General features: G+C 41.1%; 1 protein-coding gene across 1 annotated transcript in view; it reads right to left on the minus strand.

Annotated features, from left to right (window-relative positions):
- Positions 1–2,984: 2,984 nt before the first annotated feature.
- The window catches only part of LOC118493485 (zinc finger protein 84-like), a 33,407-nt gene continuing 14,163 nt past the window's right edge, over positions 2,985–22,228 (minus strand). The window contains exons 4-5 of the mRNA XM_035993435.1: positions 10,691–11,832; positions 2,985–3,055 (exon numbers count right to left, since the gene is read on the minus strand). Coding sequence (XP_035849328.1) covers positions 2,985–3,055; positions 10,691–11,832 — 1,213 coding nt within the window. The remainder of the gene's footprint in view (positions 3,056–10,690; positions 11,833–22,228) is intronic.

The following is a 22,228-nucleotide window of genomic DNA, read 5'->3' on the forward strand; positions in this document are numbered from 1 at the left end:
CTAGTAACTAAAGTAACTAGTAACTAAAGCTGGAACAGAGGAATGGACTGGAGTAACTAAAGTAACTAGTAACTAAAGTAACTAGTAACTAAAGCTGGAACAGATGAATGTAGTGGAGTAACTAAAGTAACTAGTAACTAAAGTAACTAGTAACTAAAGCTGGAACAGATGAATGTAGCGGAGTAACTAAAGTAACTAAAGTAACTAGTAACTAAAGCTGGAACAGATGAACATAGCGGAGTAACTAAAGTAACTAGTAACTAAAGTAACTAGTAACTAAAGCTGGAACAGATGAACGTAGGTTTGACAAGTTTAGGTGTAGTGGTTTTGGATCTAGTCCTGGTCTAATGTGGTCTATGTGTGAAAAAAACAGTAAAATCTCCCTTTATTGTGTTCTCATAAAGACAATAAAGCTTTCACAAACCTAAAAGTGTGTTTTAGACATAATTAATAATTTACCTTAATGACTAACACTCATTCAATACAGTCAGAGGTTCAAAAAACGGAGGATCAGTCACTTAGTGATGTCAATCGGACAGTTTTAAGTTCCCCTTAAATTTCCCCTTAACTGCCGAATCGGAAGCTGCGAATCAGATGACAACATGAGTTATACCAGTTACAGTTCTCTAGGACGCACGCACACACGGACGCCACAGCACGCTCTCTTCTTCCTTTCTCTCAACTTCTCCGCCGTGTGTGCCGCGTACCCGCTCGCGGTGTGAAGGCGTGTCGGCGCTATTCTCCACATGTAGGAACCTGGTGAATTAACCTGCAACATGTCAGCTGTTTGGGAATTCTTCAGCGTGTGTGCAGAAGATAACAAAGTTTACAATATGCAACACCTGCAAGGAGAAAGTAGGGCGTGGAGGGACGACACCAAAAACCTAAATCACATTTCTTTAGTTGATATTGATGTGAAAAGAAGGAAATGGTTCTAACATTGCTCTTTAGATGTGTGTGAATGTCCCACACCAGGAGTAATTTATATAGTTCTATTTTATAGTGATCCATTATCTGTTCAACACATGTTCTATTAAAGAAAAGATAGAAACTAAATATTTGTGTGTGCTGTAAAGTGGTTAGAAAAAATGAAATCGGAATCGGCTAAAATCAGTATCAGCTGGTCTAACTCAAAGAAAATCGGAAATCGGAATCGGCCTAGAAAGTTGTAATCGGTGCATCTCTAGTCTGAGTACTTCTCCCAGAACTGAATGTAGGACAGCGGATGTTGTTCTTGCAGCTGAAGGACTGTGAGGATAAAGTTAGCAGCTGATATAAAAACACGTTAGCTTCAGGAGCTAGCTGCATGCGGCTAGCAGGCTAACGTTAGCTTAGCGTGATTATGAGAGCAGTTAGATTGTCAGACTAACCTTCTCCCCGCAGCTTGGTCTCCTCCGTGTGTTCCCGGTGTCGCTCCATCTCTGATCAACAAACTAACAAACGCTGTTTGGGATTCCCTGATCTGGATTCAGCTAACGGCTTCTCTCCTCACTGCTCCCGCTGCTCAGCACGGGGAAACAACAACAAACACCACTTCCGGGGGACCGCTGTCAAAATAAAAGCCCCGTTATTCTATTTTCACTTTTTTTGTTTTGATATCTTTCATGAGGATATTTTTTTGTTACATTTAGGAACCCTGATTTACTGGTTTACATATCTGTCTATATGGTTCATACTGAATATCCATATTTATCCTGTTTTTCTTATAATATATTCTGTTAATACACTGCATATATCTTTATTATTCTTACTACTATTATGTTACTGCTACTACATTGCACATATCTTTACATGTTTTTCATATTAGAAAGAAAACCAACCTGCTCTGTGTACATTTGTTCCAGCTTTTAAAACCACATCCAGTAGTTTGGGACCTTTCTTTCTTCTTAAGAAACTTAAGACTTCCTGCGCTCCCTATGCGCTCATACAGTATGGAGATGCAACATCAGTTATTCTCCCAAAACAGCGTGTTTATCCACCGAGCCCCGAGCCCCCCCCCCCAGCTTCCACACAGCGTCCAACACAGAAAACGTCCAAAAAGTGACAGAGAGACAGAGAGCGCTGTTACAGCGCGCTGGACGATCTGGATATTCAGGGTCTCATGGCGGAGTTTTTCAGCCGAACTCCAGAGCACAAATCTACGTTTGGTGTACCGAAATCATCGTAAGGTATAGACACGGTGTCTTACATCTCTGCGCCCAGATGGTAGCCTATATTTAGCCAAGTGTGATTGTGATTTATGTACGCCTATTATAAAGAAACGAATAGTCTGTAACTTTTAAGATTTTGTTACCTACTGTCGGAAAAGAAAGATTTTGCATAGTCTGTTACTTTGTGGCACTTAGGCCTTTTTTTGGCCGTTACGCGGTTTATGAACACTTAATCTACTTGTGGTTGTTTTAAAATAAACATACATTGTCATCTAGAAAACTGATCCTGGTGCGTCGAGCTCCTTGTTTTAACAGACATTTTGATTATGCATGTATTGCTAATAATGTATAATTTACATTGGTTGCACTATATAAATAACATTTTAGTTTATATGCACGGATTCACACATTTATTTAGATAGGCCTACTTTTTTCATCGCTGGTTTTTGGAGTTTGCTGTGCAGTGGCCCTATGTTGGGATATAGTTTGTACACCATCAGCTACTTCATGGAGGGGAGGGGCGAGGGAGTTTTTAAAAGGAGAGAAAGTTAAGAGTGGTCTGCAGAATACAGAGCCTGTGTAACATAGTATCTTTAGACTCTACGTGGACCGTGGACGCTAAATTTGGACATTTAGTTTGATACTTATGACATATAGAGCATCCAATCAGTACATTTGATATTCATTTTAAAAACAAAGGGTTTGATAGTGCTTTAATGAACTTTTGAAACAGCAAAAGAAAAATCACATGGACAGTTGTGCAAAGAGTCTGTGTGCCAAGCTGTAAGGTATATCATAACATCTCGCCTTTTAAAAAGGGGAATAATAATAATGTCAGAGTCTTTTAGTCTGAAAACTGTTCCCCACAGGAAGTGGACCCAGACTGTCCCTCCTGGTTTCTGACACTAGAGGGCAGAACAACAACAGAAAATGTGAACACATAAAAGTCATAATATCAGAGTTTCTGCAGGTTTCAACCAAATCTAGTCAAAATCAAGTCAAATTTTCAGATTATTCAATGTAAGACCTTTATCAGGACAGGAAAGTAAAACGGAATGCAAAGTCTAAAAAGTACTTCATTCAAATTGAAGAAAAGCGACAGAGTCATTTATCTGTACATAAATTATTTAAAATTTTATATTTGGATGAGCGAAAGGAATAACTACAACACCACAGAATAAAAAAATAAAAACATTTCAATGAGCATCAGAGGCAGCATTACATGAACGTAAGAAAATATAAGTCCTTTTTTAAATTATTGAAGACATAGAACACAATACTTTTTGGGAATTAAGACTTTTTAAAGGCCTACAATTTTGACATTTTTAGACTTTTTTTAGACCCCGTGGAAACCCTGTAATATCAGAGTTACAATAGGTAACACTTTCATCTTCACTTTATATTTCCACTGAACCAAAATATGAATTGATATTAATAATAAAAGACAAACAGATGCTAGAAGTGATAACCAAACACCAAAACAAATTCCTTTTATGTGTAAAAAACGTACTTGGCAATAAAGCTTTTCTGATTCTGATAAGATAAAGTCATCGAAAATTCAGCAGCAGCAGCACAGACAGAAATAAGTACAGGTTAGCCATCGACCGATAGTGGGTTTTCAAGGCCGAGACCAATGCCAATTATTTAATAAATGAGAAACGTTCAACATAATACCCAGTAACAGAGAGTCAGACAGTGTTATATGATATATTATGAGTCAAACAACAGCGATGTGTCTTTTGGTTTCTCCTATTTTAACCCTTGTGTTGTCCTCGGGTCAAATTTGACCCGTTTTCAAACTTTTTTATATCAGAAATATGGGGTTCTTTCAACCAAATTGCCCAGAAATAACGTGGATGCATGCATGTAATTTGTATGTACAGTATCCAGTCTGCGACTCACTCAACATCCTCTGATCTTAACTGTCAATCCAAATAATTCATAATTGTAGATTTTTTTAAACCCAAAAATTAAGTATAAAGTCATTTAAATTAGGTTTATTGAACATGAATTTAAAAAAAAAAAAAAAAAAAAAAAAAAGCGTTACAAAAGCGAATAAAACGTTGGAATAAGTGCCCCAAAAAAGTTCATTTTCAATATTGACCCATAAGGACAACCGGTTCATGGTGGATGGGAAGACAACACAAGGGTTAAGTATACAGATGTAGGTTGTTGAGTTTACTTTCCTTTATGATATGATGTATTATCTTCCTTGCTAGTTACAAAGTAAAAGGCTGATTGAAATATTATGAAACAGAAAGAACAATATAAATCATTAGAATAAAATATATTCACCAAAACTACAATCCTCCGGAGTCGGCTCGATCAGCTTCCGCTCATCTCTGTTTAGTTTGTCTTTGATAAAGCTCGGAGGATTGAGGACGATCACACTTGTGAGTTTGGAGCTGAGATCGCCGAGTGAATCTGTTTTAATAAACACTGCAGCTAAATGCTTTTTCCTCCTGTGCAGATTCTCATGTGTGACCGTAAACTTCCTCTCTGTGTAAAAGATTTCTTACAGACTGAGCAGCTAAAAGGTTTTTCTCCTGTGTGAGTTCTCATGTGTCTCTTCAGACTTCCTTTGCGGCCAAATCTTCCTGAATGATTTCTTACATCTTGAATCATGTTTCAGAGAGTTTAAAGCTGACTGAGGTTCTCTGGTCTCCTTCCAATCAGCACTGTCATCAGCCTCAGGATCAGAAGAGGCTCCAGTCTGGTCTTCAGTCTCTGGTTGTAAAAGTGGATGTGAGTTCCTGGCTGGTTCTGGTCCTCCACAGTCCTCTCCATCAGCTTCTGTTTCCATGTGTTCAGTTTGTACTAATACAGTACATTAATTGTCCTTAGACAAAATTCAAACATTTAAGTAGAGATCAGCGTCCACAGTTTACAGATTACAGCGTTCAGAGCATAGATTAAAATGGATAGAAAGGCCGTTGAACTGTTTCCCGTGGTCATTTGATTGGTCCACAACAAAATGGCGATTGTTCTAAGTTGTCATGGTGACAATGCACATCAGCGAGGCCGTAAACTGTGTTGCAGCTCGCTGAGAGGAGAGCCGCCCAACGCAGCTCAGGATAAGTTCTCAGAGTTGCAGGGAGTGAGGAGGGACAGTTAGACCCAGTGACAACGGGTCAGCGGACCACTAACGTTAGACCCAGCAAGTTACAGACTGGCCACCTGGAATTTGGATAAATGCCAGAAGGGCCGCCCTCTCTGTGACACTACTGATAATAACAATAATCTGTTTATTTTTATAAATTATTTTATGCATGCAGCCAAAAATATTCAAGATTGTAGTGCAGCGAGCTGCGTGGGAGGGGTTCTCTCGGTAGGCAGAGTTACTAATTTCAAAGCTACGTTATTCACACTCAATGAGTGTACTACCCCAACACAGTCTCACTCCCTACTCGTCAAATGTCTGACACATGGTCAAGGACCCCTGGCGTTAAGTTCCAACGAAAGAGGTGTACCTTTTGCGTCGTTTTACAACGTGGGGGTCCGTCAGATAGACATTCATGTTAATCCCTCACCGTCGGATATAAAAGACGGCCCCTTAACTCGAAATCTGTGGCAGTATTTGTATTTTTAGCCCAATAACCGCTGTTTTAATCAACATTTATTCACCAGATCTTATCATGGTTTACATGTATTTCTTTTAATGTTATTATTTCGGTCTATTTCGGCCAGGGACGCTGGATTGCCTTGTTGTTTATTGATATTTTTAAAACTATAATGCTACATCTATCAACATTTATTTAGATGTTATCATGGTATTCATTTCTTTATTTTAATAATATTATTTCGGTCTTATTGCCGGTGAAATATTACAGTATGCTGTAAAACAGAACACTACAATATGAGCCGAGCTGAGTGCATGCAAAGCCGATATCCCACAATGCAATGCGGGCATTCATTCAGAGAATCAGACAGCGGTCAGCGGGTCTTTAACGCCAGTATCGCTTCAATGTACATATATATAATCAGTGTTATTTTCACCAGCAACACGTTGCTCAGCTTTGTTCCAGTAAGTTATGCACCAACGCAATTTTCTAATTTTGCAGTTGATGAATGTTAATAGCAAAGACTAAACGGAAAAAACATGAGTATATTAATGTGTGGGACTTAGTAAGATTTAAAATCACACTGCATTATTCATTGTTTAAAATAAATGACTTTTTTGAAATATCAATTTATGGTGGGCCTAACACATTATTACCGTATTTTCCGGACTATAAGTCGCACTTTCTTTTCATACTTTGGCTGGTCCTGCGACTTATAGTCAGGTGCGACTTATATATCAAAATATTTATAATTTCACGTTTTTAAATGTTATTTCATGCTAAAAACATTACCGTCTAAAGCCGCCAGAGGGCGCTCTAGGCTTCTGACAACTATAACTGAACTATAACTATAACTATAACTATAAAAGAAACTGCAGGTGACTGCAGGTAGTAAAATACGCAGCCGAAAACAGTAATCGAGCAGCAGAAAGAAAGTTTGGAGTGAGAGAGAAACTTGTGAGGGACTGGCGAAAAGGTGACTCTTACTGCAATGAAGGAAACAAAGAAAGCTAATCGGCTAATCGGCTAATCGCGGGCTGAAAGCAAGATGGCCGGAGCTGGAGGAACGAGTCCACAGATGGGTGCTTGAACAGCGTCCTGCTGGGAGAGGCTCGTCAACGCTGCAGTTACGTCTCCACGCCCTGGTAGTTGTTCTGTGTGCTACTGTGTAGTTGAATAACTTGCCTTTCCAGATTAAATGTCTGTTCTTGGTCTTGGATTTTGTGAAATCAATATCTAAATAAATGCGACTTATAGTCCAGTGCGACTTATATATGTTTTTTTTCCTCTTCATGACGCATTTTTTGACTGATGCGACTTATACTCCGGAGCGACTTATGGTCCGGAAAATACGGTATATTCAGAAGATGATCCTCATATCCATCACCGTGGTTATAGCTTGTAGCCATCCTAACCTTTGTAGCCTTTACTGAGAGACTACCTTTTCAAAACTAAGAAGGGACTAGTTTTAGGAAACATTTTCAGGAAATTAAAAAGGATAAGCAGATTGTTGCCGAGGTTTCTGTTCACAGAGTAAGATGTATATAGCTTTGTATGGGTATGTGTACATATACAACATGTGTTTTGGCATTTTTGGCACAGTTGCACCTCAGCCTACTGCACACAGACACAAGTACTTCTGCCTATTCTGCTGAAACGGAGACCTGTGTGCAGTGGTGCCATGCCAACAATCTCATTCAACCATTTCACAAGCTGAGGAAAGGGTGGTGACATGGGTCAGAGGGGGTCAGAGGTCATAACTGATCAACCAATCAATGGGCTCTGCTCCTGTAGGCACCTTGGTGTTCATAGGGACAACACCTGGCTGGAAGGCCCGTGTTCAAAGTGTGTGTTATCATTTAGAGCAGACACTCACGGTGAATCAGAGGGTTTATGTTATACAAGGCTGCATTACAGAGCATATTCATATGTCAGAAAGCATGACAATATCTAAAAATATCTCATTTAAAGCTTGCTTGTCAGGTGACTGTCATGAAGGTTGTGGAGAGGAATAGAAACCAGTCTCTCCAGGCAAGCACAGAGAATATGGTCTGATCTATCTTTATTCTCCATGCCAATGAGCTCATATCCTCTGGCAGAAGATATAGGGTACCCCGATTTCTAAATTATAGGCCTATTCGGACCTATCTTAATTAAAACTTTAAATAATGTTGCTTTAAGCTGCAGGGGTTTTGCAATAGCTTCATGATATTGGGTTGTGTGCAGTGATGGGAATAACGGCGTTATAAATAACGGCGTTATAAATAACGGCGTTACTTTTTTTCAGTAATGAGTAATCTAACTGATTACTCTTCCCATCTTCATAACGCCGTTACCGTTACTGCCAAAAAATGCGGCGCGTTACTATATTTGAAGCTGTGTTTTTTTCATCAGACCAACTAGATCTCTGAGTCTGATCCGAGAGGCAAAGACTTTTTTTTACTGTTCTTCCTTGGTTAGTGGGCAGTGCACGACGCAAGCGCATAAATGCTGACGATTGGCTGAGGTTGAGTAAAATGTCATGGTTAGCCAATCAGAGGTAGAGTTGGGCGGGTGTTCGAAAGCACGCATAGTCGGACACACAACGAACAACACAAGCGAGTCAGTCAACGAGAGAGAGACAGGTATGGCGTTATGAAATCAAGGAGATAGTTAACTTCTCCTGCTCCAGATGTTCCACCGTGGTCAGAAAACACAGGAGAGACACTTTGTTTCTCTCACTATATGACTAGAGTCACTACTCGCTCGGAAGCTAATCGCCGTCACTCTCTCATTTCTCCCTCGCTCTATCACCTGGCATCATCAGGCCACTTACGTTATTTGCACTACAAAGAGTGTATATATTTGTTATTTACTTTTGGTATAGTGCTTAACAAGCGTAATTTAATTTAGCCCAGTTGTGGCCTGTTGAGGTGTTGTTATTGGTATGGATCCACTATATAAACATCATATCTACATACATGGCATCTAATTGGAGGCTAGTCTCACTTTGTCCCACAGCAACATTAAAATAGTTTAGATTTGTGTACATTGTTTCTGTTAATAATGTATTGTATTAAGTGTCCATTTCATTATAATATTCAGATTTATCATAAATAATTCAACATGTATGTATTTTAAGTTCCATTAAAGAGGGGTAGGTGGAGGTGGGGTCACATTTTCGCATTTAAAAATGTACTTGAAAGTAATGCAATAGCTACTTTCTGAAGTAACTAGTTACTTTCATAACTTATAACTGAATAACTAATTTAGTTACTTTTTGAAAGAAGTAACTAGTAACTGTACCTAATTACTTTTTAAAAGTAACTTGCCCAACACTGGTTGTGTGTAGGATGCTCTTGTCACTGTTTGTGAAAGATGAGCAATAGATTGTGGCTGTGTGATGTGCTTCAGTCTGACTACATATCACTTTGTTTATGTTGTTCTTTATTGTAAGTATATGTCAGCTTTATGATAAAAGTGTTATGTGTAAAGCATTTGAACTCAAGGAAAGAATCCCTGCGGACAATAAAGTATCGCCTGCAAAGTCTCCATGATATGTAAAAATTAAAACGTTGTCGTAGGACTATAGCAAACACACCTACCTCGGCAGTAACATATGTCAGTCTGAAGAGGAGACATTACTCCTGCTTGAAATACTGACTGATCTCTGAACCTTGAACCCAGTACGTGTTTGAAGGATTGTCATTTAGCAACAGAAGGTGCTACAAATATAGGACCAGCTGCTATAGAAAGCTCTGGACCTCAACTGTCATGTAGATATATGGTCACCAAAGTTTAGCTCAGTGTTCCCCATCCCAAAAAACCCCAAGGCGTTGTATTAGTGCAGAATGTGCCTTTAGTGGAGCATATCATTGTTGTAGATCTGCCGACGCTCTTAGATGTTAAATTGTTGTTGGCATATGTCACCGACTGTACTGAAAGTAATGCGTGTTATTTCAGTGTGTGTTCTCAATTTTTACATTCTCTGTATGTTTTTGGGGCTTTTAATTTCAAAGTTTGGGTGAGGTTGGTGTGGGTTGAAAATTGGGCAGGTGTGTTGCAAATGCCAGGGCCGTTTCTTGATACCAGTCCGTCACTGGACCCAGCCCGCTGTTCAGCTCATTCTCTGTTCACGGCGGAACCAGCCAGCGGGAGAACATCTTGTTATTGGGCTAACATTAGCATGCTAACTCCGCCTTAACGTCACCAACTCGCCACATCGTTCACAGATAATGAGCTGAATAAGCTACGTTGATTTGAACGGAAATGGCCTTACTATCCATTTTATTTCTATGGTTCAGAGAGTTCCAACCTGGCTGAGATTCTCCGGCTGCTCCTGGTCCACGCTGGAGCTCCACTCCTACTGCTTTCTGATGTCACTAACACAGGAAGTAGACGGTTCCTCTCCTGTGTGTTGTTTCATGTGATATTTTAAATGGCTAGTCTGCCTAAAAGATTTCTTACAGACTGAGCAGCTGAAAGCTTTCTCTCCTGTGTGAGTTGTCATGTGAGTCTTCAGATGTGTCTTGAGGCCAAATCTTTGATCACAGACTGAGCAGCTGAAAGGTTTCTCTCCTGTATGAGTTCTCAAGTGTTTCTTCAGATTTGAGTTGTGGTTAAATCTTTTTCCACACTCAGAGCAGCTAAATGGCATCTCCCCTGTGTGGATTATCATGTGTGTCTTTACACTTCCTCTCTCTGTAAAAGATTTCTTACAGACTGAGCAGCTGAAAGCTTTTTCTCCTGTGTGAGTTTTCGTGTGTCTCTTCAGATCTCCCTTCTGGACAAATCTTTTATCACAAAGTGAGCAGCTGAATGTTTTCTCTCCTGTGTGAATTATCATGTGTCTCTTCAGATCTCCCTTCTGGATAAATCTTTTATCACAATGTGAGCAGCTGAAAGGTTTTTCTCCTGTGTGGATTCTCATGTGTTTTGGTAAATCTCCACTCTGTGTAAAAGATTTCCCACACACTGAGCAGCTGAAAGGTTTCTCTCCTGTGTGAGTCATCATGTGTCTCTTCAGATGTTGCTTGCGGCCAAATCTTTTCCCACACTTAGAGCAGCTGAATGTTTTCTTACATTTTGATTCATCTTTCAGAGAGTTTCGAGCTGACTGAGGTTCTCTGGTCTCCTTCCAATCAGCACTGTCATCAGTCTCAGGTTCAGAAGAGTCTCCAGTCTGGTCTTCAGTCTCTGGTTGTAAAAGTGGATGTGAGTTCCTGGCTGGTTCTGGTCCTCCACAGTCCTCTCCATCAGCTTCTGTTACCATGTGTTGAGTTTCTCTGCTGGCTGGAGGCTCTGCCTCTCTGTTCTCCTCCGTTTGACTCTGATGAAGCTGTGATGACTTACGACCAACACATTTATGTCTTTTGACCTGATTAAGCCACTGAAATGTCTTGTCACAAACACTGCAGCTAAATCTTTTTTCCCTTGTGTGGACTGTCATGTGTGAGCCTAAATTTGCACTGTGTGTAAAAGATTTCTTACAGATGGAGCAGCAGAAAGGTTTTTCTCCTGTGTGAGTTCTCATGTGTCTATTCAGACTTCCTTTGCGGTCAAATTTCCTCCCACACTCAGAGCACCTGAAAGGTTTCTCTCCTGTGTGAGTTCTCATGTGTGTCTTCAGATGTTGCTTGGTCCCAAATCTTCTCTCACACTCAGAGCAGCTGAATGGTTTCTTACATCTTGAATTACGTTTTAAAGTCTTTAAAGCTGACTGAGGTTCTCTGGTCTCCTTCCAATCAGCACTGTCATCAGTCTCAGGTTCAGAAGAGTCTCCAGTCTGGTCTTCAGTCTCTGGTTGGAAAAGTGGATGTGAGTTCCTGGCTGGTTCTGGTCCTCCACAGTCCTCTCCATCAGCTTCTGTTTCCATGTGTTGAGTTTGTCTCTGATGAAGCTGTGAGGACTGAGCTTCCTCTTCATCATCTCCACTCTTCACAGGAACAGGAGTGAATGGGAACTTGGTGATATCAGCCTCCTCCAGCCCTTGAAGCTGCTCTCCCTCCTGACTGCTCCACAGTCCCTCCTGTTCCTCTTTAATGTTTGGGGGGGGCTCTGGCTCCTCCTGGTCCACGATGGAGCTATACTCCTGCTGCTCAGGGGGAACCTCTTCTTTAACCACCGACAGCTGCTGAACATCTACAGGAAACACAAATTGAAGAAAACTGGGACGTCAGACAAAACCAAGACAACTGCACCATTCAACAACTTGCCTCCGTTTAGGAACAATCACAACCCCTGACATTTTTTGTGACCAGACAGTGGTGAGAACAAGATTTAAACTTAACTGGAAGGTCTGGAGGTCATTGAAAGTGGACTGTAACCTGGAGAAGGGCTGGCTGGTTTGTGGTGAACAGAATGCTATCATCTGCATAAAAATGAGCATTACAACACTGAGCCGGAACATATACAGTACTGTGCAAAAGTCTTTAGGGGATCTAAAATGGAACCGTTATGATCAATCAACCATCAACCTCGGGTTGCATTGCCTCGGCCGCCAGCTTCATGATGTTCATGTCTTTCAAAGAGAACTGAACTATTTTTGTGACTGGGACTTCATGAAGGAATGCATAGATTCTGGTCTGTTTTCTCCACTATCGGGCTCTGCAAAGCTCAAGAAAAAAAGTAGGCCAATCAGGTGGAATGCATCAGGTTTTGTTAATCCACACTCCCTAAATGGTTCCCTACTCCTGCTGACGTGAAGATGGAGGTGCTGAGGGACCCGCACATTGATCTGCAAGAAGCTACGGTACACAGACCGTGAGCAGATCTGAATGCAGCCGGAAGCTCTCAGCTCGAGGTGAACGGCAGAGAAGATATTCAAATTTATTCAAACCTCTGTTTTTTTTAGAAGGAATATTCAAACGCCATTTTTGGCCAATTTTGACAGCCCTAATATAAACCAATGTAACCTTATCACGCTCTTGCTGACAAGACTACTCTTTAAAATGGTCAGTGCCCCCTGAAAATTATATCTATCGCCCCCGACTCATGTCATATTGTTGTATGCTGATTAGGACTGTCTATAATGATTATTTTTGTCATTGATTAATCTAATGATTATTTTTTAGATGAGTCGATTAATCCAATGATTAATTTGCATATTATTCCAAAGATTTTTTTAATTATTATTTGATAAGTATAACAATTAACCCAAAATGAATATAAAAAACATCATTAATATTTCAATATTTTATTATTAATGTTCAAATGACTGTAACGAGCACACACAAGGCACCCTTCATTTTTCATCTCATCTGATCAAGATGAGAGCTGTCAAAACTGGTCAAGAATGACATTTAAATGTTCCTCCTAAGGTTCGAACTATTGGAATAACTAATTTTTCACATTTTGTCCTGTAATAGAAAATCACATAATTGTCTTTTAACATATCTTACTATTGACTTGTTTTGTTTTGTTTGTTTTTAGCAGCATGAACTCTTTACCCCTATGTTGATGTATGGATCCCGATAGCCAAACTGTATGTTCTTCTGTTTATCTAAAGTGTAGAGACAGTTTTTTCTCTACCTCCCATTTCAGTCCCAGATTTGGAGGTCAGATGTCAGATGGAATGATAGTCAGAAGGGCTAGTAATTCACCCCCTCCCAGGTGCCGTCAGCTGGTCAGGGCTGTTAATCTTACACCCCTACCCTTTCTGCCAGCTTGTGAGAGGGTTTTTAAGCAAGTGATTCTTTTGTATCATTCTTCCAGACCTTGTGCTGTGATGTATTGAAACTTTCTTGCAAGAAATAAAACTTTTAAAAGACTTTGTTGACCAAAGCGTTATTTCAGATGTCACCTAGAACTTCTACCACGGTCCATAAGAAGGCAAACGTCCAACAAGATATAGCTAGGCCACCTAACTTCTCGTGTTAGGTGTATTTATTGCAACAATAACATGTCTTTTAAAAAGATCTCTACAAAGCTACATATTACAAAATAAACCGTAATAAACTAATATCCTATATCGTGATGTTTAATATAAAGACCGTAATAGACCTCTATTACTTATATATTATAACTTCACACGCATTTTGTCGAATGGAAGGAAAGCACATTGCTATCGCCAGATAATTGACAATTTTGTGTGGCTAATTTTCTGTAACCAGTGTATAATGAAGGCAATTTGGGTGGGTGAAATTAGCAAGCTAACGTTAGCTAACAAGCCAGCAGCCGGTAGTTCGGTAGTTCCGCTTCGCTCCCACGTAGGGAGACTTCTTTGCCGAGAGAATGGATGACAGATTGGGTGAGGCACAGTCCCGGTTACAGCTGTCTTCCCGGCGAGGAGTGAAGCAAAGGGGAACGTAGGCTCTGTACGCTGCTCAAGCAATTGCTGTTTGTCATGGGTATCATAGCAACGATATCCGTTTTTTGTACTGCGTGCGCAGAACGTCGGCTGTAGTCTCTGCGGTACGTTTGAAGTGCTATTTTTTGGCCAAGGCAACTACAGCACTGCTGAGGAAGGTCTGTCTAGTCCCCACAGCATTCCTGGATGGGAGAAAAACATGCTCTGGTTTATTGGCATTTTTTAAACCAATCACAATCGTCTTGGGTGGTGCTAAGTGCCGGACTGAGCCACAGTGCCTCTGCAAAATAGCCTTGAGAAGGAACTTGTTTTGGTGGAACGTGTACGTTCAAAAGTAGTTTAAGTCGTGCAACAGAAAACTCAGATTGGACAGATAGTCTAGCTAGCTGTCTGGATTTACCCTGCAGAGATCTGAGGAGCAGTTAACCATAGTCCTCACAAATCCACCAGAGGTTAGAACGCCAACACAAAGGAAGAGGAAGGTGACGGATATCTGGCCTAAATGAGGGACATCCGGCGGAATTTCCTTTGGCACCGGAGCAATCCCATAAGTGAGGGATACGTTGAGGATAGGGATGTAACAATTACCGGTATAACGGTAAACCACGGTAAAAATGTTGACGGTAACAATTACCCTTTTCATTTAAAATATTCTTATTATCGCGGTGCATTGCCACGGTGTGGAAACCCTGTGTTTAATCCTTCCCAACTTCATCCGAGGCTCCTGAAGTTGCCGCGCAGGCGCATTGCGCTCAGACAGAAGAAGGGGGACAGAATGTGGCAGCATGTTAACAGACTTTTTTCTATGCCTTTCCAGTGTTGCCAACTTAGCGACTTTGTCAATAGCTTTAGCGACTTTTCAGACCCCCTTAGCGACTTTTATTTCTTCAAAAAAGCGACTAGTATTGTCCAGCGGGCACGCAAGGTATTTCTCTCCTGTGGCCGCCAAAACAGTCTCCTTTGCCTTCTGTTCTGTGACTCAATGAGGAGCAGCCCATCCTCTCCTCTCTCTTCATGTGCAGCAGCACTGCGCACAGTGCACAGGCAGGTAGAAAAGGGAGAAGGGACAGGGTGCTGGGCCAATGTAGGTAGGAGAGACAGCGGGACGCGACAGGAAAAAGACGTCGCTGAGCTGGCCTGGCCCTGGGCAAGCCAGCCTTCTTTGAGAATTCTTTATTGATCTTTTTCCCTCCATTTGTAGAATTTCTTTTATTTACTTCAAAGATAGGCTACCTAAGTAATAATTATGAGGTAAAATAAATTGCTGTATTGAACATGCTTAGCTATTGAAGGTGTATTACACTGTTTGCTCCGTTATGGATATGTGTGCTGTAATAGATGTGGCTTATTCTCAGTTTGTGTTACTGAGCAATATGTTACATTTATGTTAATTATTACAGAGAAATTAATGTAATTCTTAGTATTGTTTCTTGTTATATGCTGGTGGCTATAAAATGTAGTTTTGGTAAATAATGTTCATAGTAAGTCAGATGCTTATTAATGTGCATTATTATTTGCTTATATTTCAGAACCACATCCAACTTCACATGTAACGTCAAATACAACTTCATAGTTAACTTCATGTTGGAGTTGTAAATTAATCTTCCTGGATCTCAAAGTCAGACATCTCTGGTTCCAGTTCTTACCGGACCCCCTACAGCGGGCCGCTGTTTCAGCAGCCAGTTTTCAATAGTTTTTACAAGCCTATTGCCTATATTTTTGTAATATAATAAACACTGTTACACTTTTTGAAACTATATCAGCTTGTGTAGGCCTATCAGTACTTTCTGAACATATTGAACACACTTTTAAAAATACCGCGATAACACCGAAAACCGTGATAATTTTGGTCACTATAACCGTGAGGTTAAATTTTCATACCGTTACATCCCTAGTCGAGGATATAGACTACTTGGGGGTGGACGTTTTGCCCTCATTAATTAGTATTGCTAATAAAAACTTCCAGGGCATCTATAATCTATGATTTAATTTAACCTGGTCTTGATCGATGGTCTTACCTCCCAAAATCACTACAAGCTTGGGTATCAATAGTTAACATGGACATACTACCACAAATTATTTTCTTCTCCATGTTACCTTTACCACCTCCAACTGACTACTGGGTCAACATGTATTTGGGGTGGGAAAACAACCTGCATAAAGCTGACTACTCTCCAACATCCCAAATCAGAGAGTGGACTTTTAATTCATAATTTTAAACATGGTCATTATTTTGGACATTTGCTTTGAGATCATTATCAGATTAACTTAGTCCTGACTCTGTTACTTGTTGGAAACCTATAGAGCAGGGGTGGCGAACCTGTGGCTCTTGAGCCGTCTGCAGCTCTTTGCCTGCTCCTTTGAGGCTCTTACTGTGTGGCTGGGGGCTGTGTTATTGGTGGATTTATTTTATTTTTTTTTTACTTTTTGAAACATTTCAGATAAGTACAAAAAAAAATGGAATGCACTTGCCAATACATTTGCCAATTATTTTTAAAATAAAAAATAATGCAGCAGAGTTTTGAGGACAAATTCTGCAACCCGAGGAAAAAAAAGCTGCCACAGATCACCTTCCTCATTAACCCTTTCACTGCTGAATCAGATTGTTTGAAAGCCCCTTTAGTGACAAATGAGTGAAAGAGTCGCTTCGAGTGGCACAACCGAGTTCTAGCAAGACCTGAAAAGGATTGTGGATAACAAAGACTGTCAGATTTCCCACTGAGTCAGTCTAAGTAAGAAAAAAAAAAACTATGAAAACTGCTATGTATTATGACTGTCATCAGATCTGGAAGTCACTGTTGCTGTTGTAGTGTGGACGTGCATGTGTTGTGTGGCTTTTTGCCATGGTGCGGGTTTTTTTGTGGCTCTTTATGCTGAACTGGTTGGCCGCCCCTGCTATAGAGTATAATTTAGCATACCCACACAGATTGGATAACGCATTCTTTGTTCGTATGATACCACATGAAAAAAAACGGAAGGTGACAGTCCTCTTAGAGGCAGTTACATTTAAGTTTAGACACCAATACAACTTGTTAAAAACGACGATTAGTCGACTAATCTACTCAGAGCGGGCAGCCCTATACTTCTGCAGAGTGTTTCCCTCTTCCCCTAAAAACACGTTAAACACGTCCACATTGTTCCTACCTTTCTCTTCATCATCTTCACTCTTCACAGGGACAGGAGTGAATGGGAACTTGGTGATATCAGCCTTCTCCAGCCCTTGAAGCTGCTCTCCCTCCTGACTGCTCCACAGTTCCTCCTGTTCCTCTTTAATGTGTGGGGGGGGCTCTGGCTCCTGCTGGTCCACACTGGAGCTACACTCCTGCTGCTCCTCTTTACTAACAATTTGGCTTTTGGCGTCTGGAGGCAAAGCTGAAACACAGACAGAAATTAAAGGCGCTCTAAGCGATGTTGGGTGACGTTACTTCTTGTTGATGTTCAAAGTATTGTCAAACAAAACGAGGCTAGTTGCCCCTCCCTCCTTCTCATTCCGTCCCTTCCCCCTCCCTTCCGTGCTTACTAGGGTTGGGTACCTTTCGCATCTGAACCAATACCACTACCGGTACCTGAAATTCGGTTCCGGGTACCCAACGGTACTTTTTTTCAGTGCTTTCCCTCTGTAATTACAAAAAAAACCTAGAACTGCAAGCAGTTATGACGGGGCCCAAGCCATCGATGCCAGTTGCCCTCGACGCCCCGGGGAGCGCGCAAAAGCGGAACCGAAGCCTGGCGGTGGGGAGGCAAACGTCAGTAAATATCGAGAGGTGTGAGTCGCGACGTCTGCGGTACATTGCCGTTGCAAATGTAGCGGTTAACAGTACATCTCCATGCATACACAGACTACCTTTAACAATTCTCTACAATGAACAAACTTCTTAACCCCCCTGACCCCAGGGGACAGCAGAGAGAAATGAGAGAGTGACTGAGAGGGTGGAGGGGGGAGGCAGGTGTGGTGGTTGAAGGAGCAGGGGAGGTGGTCAAGTTGTTGTAAATGGTGTCATAGGCACCGATTTATGTTTTCCTCCGTGGGTGCTCACAGGCGCACGCCCTTTAAAAAAAAAAAAAAAAAAAGTAGTCAAAAGTTGCATTTCAGAACCTTAGGAAATGGACAGCGGCCGACTTGAACACACACGCCTATTAACTCGATAATAAAGCCGTAAAGTAGGCTTTCAACTCAGGACAGCGCCACTCCTCGCAAATACAGATAAGATTGGAGAGGAAAAGTTGAACTGACACGTAACCGCGATCAGCTTCGTGGGAAATTAAGAATCAATGTCACCGACATAACCAGTCACACTATGACAGACGCTCCGATTAGCACCAACTGCAATGTTTAATTTTAAATGAATGTAGCCTACTGGCAGTCTGGCACACATGGCTGCTCAGTATTTTCTGTGGGTGCTCGAGCTCTGGAGCACCCATGGTATCGGCGCCTATGAATGGTGTTGATTTTGGATTGAAAAAGTGAGAGAAAAGAGTTGCATTTGTCCACTGTGAAGGTTGTAGAAACTTTGTCAGGTGGGTTAAGAAGTTTGTTTATTGTAGAAAACTAGGGGAGCACACGAAAGCAAAAACCAAAACGTAACGGTAGGAGGTAAATATCAGTAAATATTGAGAAGTGTGAGCTGCAAGATCTGTGGTACAATCCCATTGCAAATATGCCATTAACATTGATTGAGTAAAAGGGCCAAAACTCGTCTACGTTGATTATAGCGCCCCCTAATGGCAGATCTTCGCCAAATTTGGTACAGAGCCTCAGAGTGGCATGCCGATCGAGCATGACAAGTTTCGTGTTGATTGCATTTACTGTGGCAAAGATATTGCAATTGCAAATTTCCCATTTAAATGCATTGAGTTATTGGCCAAAACGAATAAACGTTGCTTATAGTGCCCCCTAAAGGCCAATCTTCGCCAAATTTGGTACAGAGCATCGTAGTGGGATGTTGAACAAGGATCTCAAGTTCTTTGCTGATAACATTTAATTTGGCCGAGATATGATATGTGTGTGGTAGCTAGCTAGGAAAATTTGTTTGGTCGTCAAATGCGCATACTTTAACGTGGCAAAATTCTTTGAGTAACTTTTGGTCAGGTCCATCTGGAGATGCTATTTACCAGGTTTCGTGCAGATCAGTCGCACGGCCTAGGACGAGTTCGAAAAAGTTGGTTTTGCGCATTGCGCGATATTGTGAAAAAACTTTTGAGCAGAAATGGGCGTGGCCTATATCATGTGATTCAGCTTGATTCAAGGAACACGTGGATGTAAGGATTTCTAATGTGTGATGTGCAATGTGGGAGTTAAAGGCAAAAAAAACATAGCGCCACCTAGTGGTCCACATGTGTACTTTTTGGTAGGTGTGGTCCATGACCCATTGTCTATCTACCCTGTAAATTTAAAATTGTTCACATTAGTGTAAGTAGTAAATTTAGACTTGGGTCCCATAGGCCACGCCCACTTTGACCCCTCAGTACCCCACTCTAGGGTTCGCCTCAGGAGTGTCCCTAGATGGTACCCATCAAATTTTGTAAAAATCGGATGAGCCGTTCATGAGATATAAACTTTTTGTACTTGTAGCGCCGCCTAGTGACCAATTTTCGTAAAACGCGTGTGGGACCTTCAGAGGGTCACTTTATACTTTATACTTATATTGCTTTATACTTATATTGTTTATATTCTTTTTATCCTTCTTATATTTGAATGTGTGACATGCTCCAACAACACCGTGACAAATTCCTCGTATGTGCAACGTACTTGGCAATAAAGCCCTTTCTGATTCTGATTCTGCAAACAAGAATCTAAAGTTTGGCGTTGATAGCATTTATTTTGGCTGAGATATGGCAAAGTTGGTGTTTTCATAGTTAGCTACACAAATTTGTTAATGCGTAATATGCGGAATTTTTATCCTATTAAAATTCTTTTTATTAACTTTTTGTCAGGCCTATCTGGAGATGCTACCTGCCAAATGTCGTGCCAATCGGTCGCACGGTCTAGGAGGAGATCAAAAAAGTAGGTTTTTGATAAATCGCGATTTTTCACGCATAAAAGTCTAGGCGGAAATGGGCGTGGCCTATATCACGAGATTCAGCTGGATCCAGGGAACGCGTAGATGTATGGTGTTTGAATGTCCGGTGTACGGTGTGGGAGTTATAGGGCCAAACGCGGTTTTTTCTGCTATAGCGCCACCTAGTGGTGGAAGCGGGTAAATTGTTGCGCCTGAGGTCCTTGCGGCGTTTCGGACCAGTCCTGAAAATGGCAACCCCCCCACCATGTACGGTTTAGGCTGTAGTCGGAGTTTTAGGCGGAGAAGAATAATGGAAAATTCTTTAGAAAAACAATAGGGTTCCACAGCTCCGCTGGAGATGTGTACCGCGTTATTTCAGTTGTAAAAATAATTCCAAACCTATTTACTTAGAACATTATGTTATTTATTTTGAATATTTTACACCTACAGAAATAAAAAAATAAAACCCCTCCCTCTATCCTCCCAAACCCGTCCCTACAACCTATTAAATTGAATAAGTATTAATTTCTTACTGACTGTAACTTTTATTCTTGCATTTGTATATTATTCATTTTTATCCTGTTTTTTTTTTCATCATGACCGTTTTTAACTGCTCTTTAATGTTTCATGTAAAGCACTTTGAATTGCCTTGTTGCTGAAAGGTGCTGTAGAAATAAAGTTGCCTTGCAACCTCAGCCTGTCAGTCAGTCCCCAGGGCACAGAAAACACAGTTGGGCCTGCTCGTCTCAGAGGAAGTGTAATGTCAACAGCATTGCCGTGACTCACTGTGACTTCAACAAAACTGCAGAGCCGACGTAGTTTGCTCCATCTGCACCTCTGTGCGTGTGTGTGTCGGACCTTTGTTCTCTGTCAACATGCAGAGAGGATAAGGACATAAGCTTGCGCTTACTCTCAGGTACCGAAATTAGGCACCATTTGATTTTACGTGAACCAATACTCTGTAGTACCGACATGATTCGGTGTGTACTGGTAAGACTACCAGGTTCGGTACCCAACCCTATTGCTTACGCGCACTAACCCCCCAACCCCGACCCCAAAATCCTTGTTGTCGGTTATTGGCTGGAACGCTGAAATTCTATGTTTCGTGGTGCAGGTTGGCCAGTTTGTTTTTGTTGCCGTTTGTGGAGCCTGAGCAGTTTACAGAGACCGCGTTTGTTTTTTCAGTGTGTTCAGAGGACAAGCAGCTAGCAGATAGTGAGGAGATGTTTGCGGTATGTGACAAAATGTTACATGTTTTAGCCAAAAAAAATGCGTGACATCGCTTAGAGCACCTTTAATGTCAGTTAAAGCTTAGAGATTGCAGGGTTTAAAAAAAAGTTGTTTAGCTCGGTGGCCAGTGAGAAAATGAGACTCTAAAAAAGCTATAAGACTCCATAGAGCCCTACATGAAGTCAGTGCTACAAGCTAACTGGAGATTTAAAAATATGACTACATCCAAGTACCGGTTGAGATGACTTGAATTGTCATTATGTTTTTGTATCTTGTATTTGTTCTTGTTATATACACACACACACACACACACACACACACACACACACACACACCAAGACCAAGCCTCAGTGGTTTCAATACTGTGCTGTTGTGTTCCAAGGTGAACATCACTACTATGTAACAATCACCTATACAGTCCTAAGGGAATACCTATTAAATAAGAACCTTTGTTTATCTAGAAAACCCGCCCCGAAATCACCATCACCAAACCCACCAGACTCCATGTTAATAATCAGTACTTTTAGCGTGTATAGAGCCAGCGTATTTCCACATGTAAATCGGTGAATTAAGGGTTAATTTCAACCAAACCAGAGTGGTGATTGTTGGAACAGTGGAAAGATGAACCAAGACGGCTTTTGATAGTTTAATTGTGTTTCTGTCCACTTTGAATGCAGTGTGTTTTACGATGATAAAAGTACTGATTATTAATATGGAGTCTGGTGGGTATGGCGAAGGCCTGTTAAAGAGCGAAGATTACAATAGATCTTATGAACAAATGCTTATTTACATACGTCCTATCGTCATATGGTTGCTGAGAGAAGAGATGACAGGAAGGAGAGAAAGATCACCTGAAGGTTTAATGACCAAACCTGCTCTGTGTAACCGAAGCTGAGGGTTGTAAACAGCGTCCAGTAGCTCCCGTTGTCGCTCGTTCTCCTCTTTTGAACGACAAAGTTCCTCCTCGTACTCTGCTATCGTTCTTTCAAACAGCCCAAATAT

The sequence above is a fragment of the Sander lucioperca genome, chromosome 16 (genome assembly GCF_008315115.2).
Source record: "Sander lucioperca isolate FBNREF2018 chromosome 16, SLUC_FBN_1.2, whole genome shotgun sequence".
Lineage (NCBI taxonomy): Eukaryota > Metazoa > Chordata > Actinopteri > Perciformes > Percidae > Sander > Sander lucioperca.